This window comes from Aquarana catesbeiana, linkage group LG07 (genome assembly GCF_042186555.1).
Source record: "Aquarana catesbeiana isolate 2022-GZ linkage group LG07, ASM4218655v1, whole genome shotgun sequence".
Taxonomy (NCBI): Eukaryota; Metazoa; Chordata; class Amphibia; order Anura; family Ranidae; genus Aquarana; species Aquarana catesbeiana.
Window position 1 is genome coordinate 331,041,839 of NC_133330.1, and position 12,110 is coordinate 331,053,948.

The 12,110-nt window shown below is 38.2% G+C and overlaps 1 protein-coding gene across 1 annotated transcript in view; it reads left to right on the top strand.

The window, feature by feature from the left end:
• The window catches only part of LOC141103831 (FRAS1-related extracellular matrix protein 1-like), a 229,827-nt gene that overhangs the window by 125,362 nt on the left and 92,355 nt on the right, over positions 1-12,110 (top strand). The window contains 2 exon segments of the mRNA XM_073593852.1: positions 7,650-7,791; positions 9,597-9,792. Coding sequence (XP_073449953.1) covers positions 7,650-7,791; positions 9,597-9,792 — 338 coding nt within the window.

Consider the following 12,110-nt stretch of genomic DNA (forward strand, 5'->3'; position numbering starts at 1 on the left):
CATCATTGGTGTCAGTGGAAGGAATAGTGTCCCAAGGGCCAGATAAAGGCAAGCAAAGAGCTGCATCCAGCACGTGGGCTGTAGTTTGGAGACCTCTGACATATACAATACCCATTGAACACTCTTTTCTATTTTCTGATCATATTTCTGATTGGACGGTAATTCCATCAATAATTCAATAATATATCAGATTGTTCTGTTTATGGCCACCATTGGATTGGTTTAAATGTATCCTTTTAATCGAATCCCACATAGATCAGAAAAGAAAAATTGAAGTGTGTATGGCCACATTTGATGAATATTGCTTATGAATGTTTTTTTCCTTGAAACCTCATGAACACTTTTCAGATGGTCACAACACTTTGAGGTCTATTTAAAAAAAAGGGTCCATGTTTGTTTTGGGGACACATTATCGCCTGTTATGTCATGTGTTAACATTCATTACATTAAAGTATAATTAAGGGCAAAGAAAAAAATCAATTATTCTCTATGGAGACGGTTCACATCTCCACTACAAGTCGCCTGAAGCTCAAAAAAGTTCTGTAAATTTTGTAGAACTTTACTGGCAGATTGGTTAATTTTTTTAAGCATTTTTTGTTCCATAAAAACGCACGGAAACGATTGATTTGAGCATTTTTTAGCGTTTTAGTGCATTTTGTCACATGTTTTTGAGCGTTGTTCTGCTCAAATGCAATAATCAAATGAAAATAAATAATAACATTAATAATAATAATAATAATAATTAATATATAAATAATCAAATACATGAATACATAATAAAATACATAAATAAAAAGCATAAATAAATACATAAATTAATAATAAATTAATAATAAAATACATAGATAAATAAACAAAATAATTAAAAAAAACCCTAACCCCCAACCCTTAACTATAATATTAATATTAACCTCTAATCTTGAACCCTAACCCTAATATTAACCCCAAACCTAACAAAATAAATTAATATATATGATAATAAAAAAAAAACCCTAACCTTTAACCCCTTACAAAAAAAAAAGTAAACAAAAAAAAATAAATAAAAGTGCATGAAAAAGCTGAAAAACATAGGAACAAATGATGAAAAAAATTAGATTTTTCTCTATTGGCTAATTAAAAACAGGCCAAATCTCAAATTTCATTTAATGCTACAATTAAAGGAAAACAAATAATAATAATAATGATAATAATTAAAATAAAATACATAAATAAACAATAAAATAAATAAAATTTTAAAAACCTAACCCCAACACTTAACCCTTAAATTAACCCCTAAAACCTATATTATTACCAATATTATTTCCCTAACCCTAACCCTAACATTAACCCTCTAACCCTAACCACTAACCTAACAAAATAAATAAATAATAAGTAAGTATTAATAAATTAACCCCTTACAGAATAAATAAATAAAAGTGGATGTGTCCGGGTTTCAGGCAGACATAAACCCGGACACATTGTACAGACCAGGCTGTGGCTCCTCCACTAACCAAGATAGTCGCACACAAATCTGTTGCCGGGAGCTGCGGATGGCAACACTGGGGGGGCAGGGCGATGATGTCAGCAAGAGCAATTTGGCCACACCCACTGTTCGCTGCGGCACACTATGCGCCCGGCATTACTACTCTCCTTGGGGCACCCAAAGGCTACTACAGTGTTTGGGTTGAAGAAAATGTGGCAGCCCTACCTGGAGCTGAGGCGATTAAACGACAATGCGCTTTCAGCAGGCGATATTGCTGCGGAACACGACTCATTCAAGCGACTGAGGCCACATCACAAACTGCCCTGCAGCCACGTGCAATGCATGCAGGCTTCACCCTGTCACTTGAGCTTCCAACGGAGAGACTATAGAGGACACAGAAATGGTCCTCTGTTGTCACCATCAGCAAACCCGCCCTTAGAAATGCCAGGCAGCCACCTGGCACCTTTCCTGGCTATTATTAACCACTTCCGGACCGCCGCACGCCAATGTACGTCCAAACTTTGACGGTGGATATCGTTGTTATGGCATAACCCCGGTATCCCCGTTTTCGTGCGGCGGCCGGCTTTCTGATAAAAGTGGTCCCTGCGGCGGATTCGCCGCAAGATCACTTTTATCGGTGGCGGGAGAGGGTCCCCCCCCCTCCCACCGTGATCCGGTGCCCTCCGCCGCTTACCGGAGCTGTCGGTAGCGGCGGAGGCGATCGCGTCTGTCTCCCTCCTGTGCCTGGAGACGAGTGAGGCTAAGATGGCGCCCACTCGTCTCCATGACACGGCTGGGCGTAAACAACGTCAAAACGTCACTTCCGCCCACGCCTCTTAAAGGCACATTTTTTTCGATGTCATTTTTTTAAATGACTTTTTTTTTTTTTTTTTTTATTGCATTTTAGTGTAAATATGAGATCTGAGGTCTGTTTGACCCCCCAGATCTCATATTTAAGAGGTCCTGTCATGCTTTTTTCTATTACAAGGGATATTTACATTCCTTGTAATAGGAATAAAAATTACACATTTTTTTTTTTTAAACAGTGTAAAAATAAATAAAATAATGTAAAATAAATAATAAAGGTAACATTTTTTTTTTTAAACCCCCCCCCCCCCCCATCCTGACGAGCTGGTGCGCAGAAGTGAACGCATATGTGAGCAGCGCCTGCATATGAAAACAGTGGTCAAACCACACATGTGAGGTATCGCCGCGACCGGTAGAGCGAGAGCAATAATTCTAGCCCTAGACCTCCTCTGTAACGCAAAACATGAAACCTGTAGAATTTTTTAAACGTCGCCTATGTAGATTTTTATAGTGTAAAAGTTTGACGCCGTTCCACGAGCAGGGCGCAATTTTGGAGTGTGACATGTTGGGTATCAATTTACTTGGCATAACATTATATTTCACAATATAAAAAAAATTGGGCTAACTTTACTGTTGTCTTATTTTTTTATTCAAAAAAAGTGAATTTTTTTCCACAAAAAGTGTGCTTATAAGACCGCTGCGCAAATACGGTGCAAAAAAAAGTATGGCAATGACCGCCATTTTATTCTCTAGGGTGTTAGAAAAAAAAAACATATATAATGTTTGGGGGTTCTAAGTAATTTTCTAGCAAAAAAAAACTATTTTAAAGCGGGGTTCCACCCAAATTTTGAACAATATCTGTATGTATTCTCTTCCTTGCCTAGATGCTGACATGCCGTTTAAAAAAATTTAAATCGCCGTAATTACCTTTTATTTTTCTATTCTTCTTTGCACTTCCTGGTTCTCCTCCCGTGGGAGTAGGCGTGTTTCTAGCCTCTCCCAGACTCCTGGGAGCTAGTCTCAGGCTTCCCAGGATGCCACTGAGCATGTGCGGGAACGAGCGGTGAATGCTGGGAGCACAGCATTCACCACATCCAGGAAATAAATGCTTGTGGGCTTCAAATGCCCACAATGAAGATGGAAACCGCCTGCAGTGAATAATATAAGTTATTCTTTCCGACGACATCTGACACAGGCGGACATATTACACACAATATGTGAGTATGTAATGCTGAGAAGAAAAGTTTGTGAATGAACTCAAAAAAAAAAAAAAACGATAGATAGGTGGACCCCCGCTTTAAACATGTAAACACCTAAAATCCAAAACGAGGCTGGTTCTTAAGTGGTTAAATACATAACTAATAAATAATACATCAAATAAATTATTGAACCCCCAACTCTAACGCCAAACACTAATCAAAAGAAAACAAAGTAAATAAATAAAAAATAAATAACATATAAAATAAATAAATTACCCTCTAACTCTTACCCCTAACCCTAAACCCCAAAAAAAAAAAAATGTTAGAGTGTGGACAGGAAGTTGCAGCAAAGAGGCTGCAGGAGATCCACAATATTGAGATGCAAAAGGGATAACAAAAATGCTAAAGCAGACTTTTATAAATAAATAAAAATAAGTGACAGTTGTTTATAATACAGTTTTTACTTTAGCAAAGTAAACTCTCAATCAGATTTTACACCTTCTATAATGCTATTCAATTGAACGGTGTTTTTCCTGGCTATTATTAAATACATAATGAATAAATAATACATAAAATAAATAAACAAACCCCCAACTCTAACCCCAAAACTCTAATCCCTAACCCTAACAATAAATAAATAAATAGCACATAAAATAAAAAAATTACCCTATAACTCTTACCCCTATGCTTAACAAAAAAAAATGTAATAAATAAATAATAATAATAATAATACCAAAGTGGCAGTTGTTTATAATACAGTTTTTATTTTACAAAAAGTAAACTTTCAATCAGATTTTGAAACTCCTATAGCATAATTAATAAATAATACATAAAATAAATAAATGAACCCCCAAACTCCAACCCCACTCTAATCCCTAACCCTAACAATAAATAAATAAATAAATAAATAAATAAATAAATAGCACAAACAATATATATATATTACCCTCCAACTCTTACCCCTGACCCTAAACCCTAAGAAAAAAAATAATAATAATAATAATAAATAATAATAATATTATTATTATTATTAATAACAATAATAATAATAATAAAAATAAAAAAGTGGCAGTTGTTTTTATTTTACCAAAGTAAATTCTCAATCAGATTTTACAACTCCTATAATGCTATGTAATTGAATGGCGCCTTTCCTGGCTATTGTTAAATACACCATTAATAAATAATACATCAAATAAATTATTGAACCCCCAACTCTAACCCCAAACACTAATCCCTAACCCTAACAAAAAAGAAAAAAATATATATATAATAATAATAATCCCAAACTCTAAACCCTAACAAAAAAAATGTAAAAAATACATAATAATAATAATAAAAAAGTGGCAGTTGATTAAAATACAGTTTTTATTTTACCAAAGTAAACTCTCAACCAGATTTTGCAGCTCCTATAACACTATTTAATTGATTGGCGCCTTTCCTGGCGGTGTGTGAAGGTGATGAATTACAACGGTGATATTAATTTGGGATTTTGCAGATTAATCCTTTTATTGGCTGAACAATATTCTCCCGGCCAATCCCGGGCAGACAATAGAATATTTTGTAGGAGACAATCAATGTGAAGGTAGAGATAAGGCCGCAGACAATCCGTCCTGACCCCGGGGGAGCGATTGCCCTTAAGGCTGGTGAGATGGAAATGATTTGGACCACCGCAGGAGGGGACTTGTCTGCCATAGACGCCAGTGCTGCGATGCCCACACCTGCCACATAATCTCACGGGGTGGGGGAGGAGGGGGCTGTCAATGGTTCTGCTACATAAACTGGGAACCAGTTCAAAAAAGCAAAATGGAGTGGGTTAGGTTTGCTTCCCATGAGGCTTTGCACCAGCTGAGGCCTTTCATTGTAGGGCGAGGAGAACCATCTAGGCAGGATGTCTGTTGCAGGATAATTTAACCGGTTCTGCCCGTGTAAAGGGGTATCTAAGGCCCCCCCTCCTCCGTTCACAGCTGAGCGGTGTGAAGCTCGAAGCTCCGAAACAACTGGAGGAGAAAAAATCCAATTCTTCTCCATGGAGATGGTTCACATCTCCACTCCAAGTCACCTGAAGCCCAACACCTGAGGCTCAAAAAAGTTTTAGAACTTTTTTGGTCGCTCAATTTAGGCAGATTGGTGCGTTTTTGAACCGTTTTTTTTTTTCCCTGGGAAAAATGCATTGAAATGCACACTTTGCACATTTTTTGTATGTTGTGTCATACATTTTTCTGCTCAAATGCAATAATTAAATTAAAAAAATAAAAAACTATCCAACATAATCAACAAATATAATAAAAATAATAATAAATATAAATAAAAAAAAAAAAGTTTACTCCTAACCCTAAAAAAAATAAAAAATAAAAAATAAATTAATAAATGATAATATTAATAAATAAATAATACAAAAAAATGAATAAACCAACTTACATAAATAAATAAATATAAATAAATAAATAATAACACCTAAAATGAATAAATAGACCCCTAACGCTAAATATAATAGTAATAATAACAACAATAATATTAACAATAAAAAATAAATAAATGAACCCCTAAGAAAGAAAAATAAATAAATGAATAAGCAAGTAAATGAATTAATAATAATAAAGAATACTGTACATAAAACAAATAAATAGATTATCCCCTAACTCTAACCCCTAATCCCAAACCCTAACCCCTTAAATCTATATAAAAAAAAATACATAAAAGCAGATAAAAAAGCTGAAAAACATAGCAACAAAAGATGAAACAGATGACTTTTTTTCTCTATTGGTTCTCTATTAAAAAAGATGCTAAAGCTCAAAAACGCTTTAAAAATGCTGTACAAAAAAAACAGGAAAAAAAGGCTCAAAAATACGTCGCTCGGGTGTGAATGCAGCCTAAAAGGCAAAACTTTTGCACTTTTTTTCCTATCGAATCCGATTTGAATTCGAATTCCAGTCGAATTTTGTTTCGGTATTTCAGATTCGTTTAAATTCATTACTATTGTAGTTTGGAATTTCAGATACATCCAAATAACAAAAAATGTGTCAATTTGTAATCGGGAAGGAAATGAACGGCACGTGTATAGTAGCCTCCATTATAAGCCCATGTGACAGGGTGACAACACCGGAGCACAGCTGGGAGACAGGGACAGGGCGTTGTCACCCTATAACAGGATGTGTCTGAACAAGGACCTCCATGGCAGGATCATCAGGGACTGTTTTAGTCTAGGTTCACACCTTTGCGTTTCAGGAATGTGCGCAAAATCATGCGCCCTCCTGACATGCGCAGAAAAGCGCTGCCGTTTAGCGCCGCACAGCGGTGCCATTAATTGTTATTGCCCCCGTCATGCATTCGCTAGCGCCTCACCATGCAGATCATCAGTGCCGCACGTTTTTAGAAAAGGGTGTCAGGGGCTTCTTTTCTGTGTTTTTTGCACATAGGGGCCCATTGAAATGAACCCCATAATTTAATAGTTATTATTTCGGATTTTCAAATTTTCGGATTTTCGCTCTAATTTTCGGATTTTCGCTTTCTTTCGAATTTTCGTTCTTATTTTCAGATTTTTGTTCTTTCAGATTTTCATTCTTATTTTCGGATTTTCGAATTTTCAGATATTTGAATTTCGTTTTCTTTCGAATTTCCGTTCTTATTTTCAGATTTTCGTTCTTTCAAATTTTCAGATTTCCGTTCTTTCAAATTTTCAGATTTCCGTTCTTTCAAACTTTCAAATTTTCGTTCTTATTTTCGGATTTTCGAATTTTCAGACATTCGAATTTCCAAATTTCCGAACTTCCAAATTTTTTTAATTTTCGCAAAGTTACGAATTTATTTTAAAAAATAATGAATTTCGATCCTAACAAATAACCCAAAAAAACAAAAAAACAAATGAAACTAAAACGAACACATCTTTCGGCAGTGCCCTACATGTTATGAGCAAAAAAATGCACATGAATGCGCATGCGGTCACTCTTGTAGGTGTGAACATAACCTTAGTTAAAACTGCAGCAGATGTGAAAAAAAAATTGGATTCAGATAAACGCTCACAGTGCCAAAGAAAAGAGTTACTATAATAAAGCACATAGCCTATTGGATACTGCCGTAGCTCATATCGGCCAATCAGCATCTTTTATTACCCTGACTGCACCGTTCCTGTTTTTTTTATTTTGTTGTAGCAATGAATTTGTTTCTTTGTATTTCCTCGGTAGAAATGGCGGATTAGAGGTTGAGGCGGCAGATAATAAAGTCATCTCCAGCGTTGCTCTGGAGGCTGAAGATGGAGATTCCAGAAAGCAATCCATTTATTACATCATCAACAACGCCCCGACTTACGGAGAGCTGAAGAGGAAGGTTGGTTCCCGGATTTCCTTCCCATCCAATGAGAATGTTGGGACTCGAAGGCTGAACTCCAGCCATAGGGAAACGATACAAATGAGCGCAACTTTGTATTTATTAATCCAATATATGTATTAACCCTTTCGCTGCCGGAGCCGTTTTTTGCACTTACGGTTAACAAAACCATTTTAGGCCTGAAGATTACGTAAACCCCCCCCAAAGGTATATTTATTTTAAAGCAGAGCCCCTGGAGAATAAAATCATGGTAGTTCTAAATTTTGATGTCATACGATATTAGTGCAAAGGGTTATCAAGAACAAATTTTCAGTAGAAAATACACTAAGCTCTGGTTTTATACCGGTGTAAGCTTTGAAATCGGGCTACTTTATCGCGATTTCAAAGTTGCACATCAGTACGATTTGCACTGGCGATTTCGATGCAGCTTGCAACTTCATATAACAGGAGGTCTTTGCAAGTCCCAATTAGACATGTGCACTGCCGAAAAATGTGTTCGTTATTGTTTCATTTGGTATTTTTTTTGGTTATTCATTATTTTGAAAAAATTTGTAAGTTAGCGAAAATTCGAAAAATTCGGAAATTTGAATATCCAAAAATCCGAAAATGTGAAAATCCAAAATAATAACTAACTAACTAATAATGACTAACTATTAAATTATAGGTATCGGAATATGCTTTCAAATTTGGCTGTTAGTGAACGTAACAAATACAAATTTATCGGAAGTTCGTAATAACGAATGCCGCATCTAAACTAATGGAACGTTACAAATTAATAATAATAAATTATAATGATAATAAAAAGTTTTTATTAGTAGTAATAATAATAATAATAATAATATGAATTTGTTACGTTCCATTCATTTAGATGCAGCATTTGTTATTTTCAGATGATTCGTAACTTGTTCAGATAAATTTGTATTCGTTACGTTCACTAACAGCCAAATTTGAAAATCTGAAATAATAACTAACTAACCAATAATGACTAACTATTAAATTATAGGTATTGGAATATCCTTTCAAATTTGGCTGTCAGTGAACGTAACCAATACAAATTTATGAATTTTCCTAAATAACGAATGCCGCATCTAAACAAATGGAACGTAACAAATTAATAATAATAAATTATAATAATAATAAAAAGGTTTTATTATTATTATTATTATTATTAATTCGTTATGTTCCATTCATTTAGATGCGGCATTTGTTATTTTTGGATAATTCATAACTTCAGATAAATTCGTATTTATTATGTTCACTAACAGCCAAATTTGAAAGGATATTCCAATACCTATAATTTAATAGTTAGTAATAGTTTTTATTAATTAGTTAGTTAATATTTTGGATTTTCGTTCTTTCGAATTTTTGAATTTTCAGCCTGGGAAAGGGGAAATAAGCACAAGGAGACAATCGGTTGCACTGCGGTGCTCATATGTTTACCAACAATTTGCTAGATATCGATCCAACCTTGAGGATTTCCATTTTGCGTTCTGCAAACTATAAAATAGGGAGATTTTAGGTGAATAGCCCAAGGTTGTTTCTTGTAAAAATTCATACTCTGTGTTGCCCATTGTATCCAATCAGAGTTTTTATTCGAATTGTAATCTTTTCTTGAAACATGACAGATGAAATCTGATTGGCGACGTAAAGCTCCAGGCCACACCTCTAAATCCACAGAAGAAATAAATATATGGGGTCTGTTTAGCTGCCAAAGGAATTGTATTTCCTGAAAGACGTTCTAACCCCTCCCCCTATTTATCCGAAAAAATTGGCCTAAATAACTTGAACTCTCCCCGTTTCTCTAGGTGGGCCCCCTCTGGGTCACCCTGTATGCCGGAATGAATTTTACGCAGGAAGAAGTTGACCTGAATCATATCTGGTATTTTCACACCACAATCCTCGGCTGCAAAGGGCACGACAGTTTCCGGTTTTACCTAACCGATGGAGAACACAGCTCACCCCCCGACACCTTCTACATCTCCATTCTAAACCTGGGGAAAGGTAGGATTGTTTTTTTTTTTTTTTTTACACCAGCCTATCTCAGCCTGAATTCTGTGGAATCCAAGGGATCCTTGGTGGGCAATGACCAATTTCAGACCCTCAGATAGGTAACGACAGATATCCATGATCTTTTTAAGCTATCTGTAAGAGGAGCATTCTTCCTTCCCACTGACCACCAATGTAAGGAGCATTCTTTCCTCTGACCACCAATGTAAGGAGCATTCTTCCCACTCACCACCTGGGTAATGGGGCCCTTCTGTCACCATGATTACCCATGTATAGGGATGAGCCAAACACACCCCTGTTCGGTTCGCACCAGAACATGCGAACAGGCAAAAAATTTGTTCGAACACGCGAACACCATTAAAGTCTATTGGACACGAACATGAATAATCAAAAGTGCTAATTTTAAAGGCTTATATGCAAGTTATTGTCATAAAAAGTGTTTGGGGACCTGGGCACATGTTTCCCGTGTTTAGAACAGTCTGACAGCAAAATGACATTTCAAAGGAAAAAAAGTCATTTAAAACTACTCGCGGCTATTAATGCATTGCCGGTCCGACAATACACATAAAAGTTCATTGATAAAAACGGCATGAGAATTCCCCACAGGGTAACCCCGAATCAAAATTTTAAAAAAAAATGACGTGGGGGGGTCCCCCTAAATTTCTTACCAGGCCCTTCAGGTCTGGTATGGATAGTAAGGGGAACCCCGGCCAAAATTTTTTTTAAAAAAATGGCGTGGGGTCCCCCTCAAAATTTATACCAGACCCTTCAGGTCTGGTATGGATTTTAAGGGGAAACCCGCGCCAAAATGTAAAAAAAAAAACGGCGTGGGGTTCCCCTAAAAATCCATACCAGACCCTTATCCGAGCACGCAACCTGGCAGGCCGCAGGAAAAGAGGGGGGGAGAGAGGGCGCCCCCCCTCCTGCCTGAACCGTACCAGGCCGCATGCCCTCAACATTGGGAGGGTGCTTTGGGGTAGCCCCGCAAAACACCTTGTCCCCATGTTGATGAGGACCACAGCGGGGGCCTCATCCCCACAACCCTGGCCGGTGGTTGTGGGGGTCTGCGGGCGGGGGGCTTATCGGAATCTGGAAGCCCCCTTTAACAAGGGGACCCCCAGATCCCAGCCCTCTCCCCTGTGTGAAATGGTAAGGGTTGTACCCCTACCACTTCACAAAAAAACTGTCAAAAATGTTAAAAATGACAAGAGACAGTTTTTGACAATTCCTTTATTTAAATGCTTCTTCTTTCTTCTATCTTCTATCTTCCTTCGGTTTCTTCCTCCATCTTCTTCTTCTTCTGGTTCTTCCTCTGGTGTTCTCGTCCGGCATCTCCTCCGTGGCGTCGGCGTCTTCTCCCCTTCTTCTCCTCAGGCCGCTCCGCATCCATGATGGCATGGGGGGAGGCTCCCGCTCTTCTCTTGATCTTCTTCTCTTCATCTTCTTCTCTTCATCTTCTTTTCGGGCCACTCCGCATCCATGATGGCATGGAGGGAGGCTCCCACTGTGTGACGCTTCTCCTCTTCTGACGGGGAATGCCACAGGGAAGTCCCGTCAAGTCAACGTGCGTCAGAGGGGAGCGGGGTCACCGGGTGGCCCCGCCCCCCGTTATTTAAGAACCGTCAGAAGAGGAGAAGCGTCACACAGCGGGAGCCTCCCTCCATGCCATCATGGATGTGGAGCAGCCCGAAAAGAAGATGAAGAGAAGAAGATGAAGAGAAGAGCGGGAGCCTCCCTCCATGCCATCATGGATGCGGAGCGGGCCGAGGAGAAGAAGGGAAGAAGACGCCGACGCCGCGGAGGAGATGCCGGACGAGAACACTGGAGGAAGAAACCGAAGGAAGATAGAAGAAAGAAGAAGCATTTAAATAAAGGAATTGTCAAAAACTGTCTCTTGTTGTTTTTAACATTTTTGACAGTTTTTTAGTGAAATGGTAGGGTTACTTTTGTACCCCCTTACCATTTCACACAGGGGGGAGGGCTGGGATTTGGGGTTCCCCTTGTTAAAGGGGGCTTACAGATTCTGATAAGCCCCCCGCCCGCAGACCCCCACAACCACCGGCCAGGGTTGTGGGGATGAACATCAACATGGGGACAGGGTGTTTTGGGGGGCTACCCCAAAGCACCCTCCCAATGTTGAGGGCATATGGCCTGGTACGGTTCAGGGGGGGGCGCTCTCTCGTCCCCCCTCTTTTCCTGTGGCCTGCCAGGTTGCGTGCTCGGATAAGGATCTGGTATGGATTTTTGGGGGGACCCCACGCCGTTTTTTTTTTTTTTTATTTTGGCGCGGGGTCCCCTGTGGGGAATTCCCA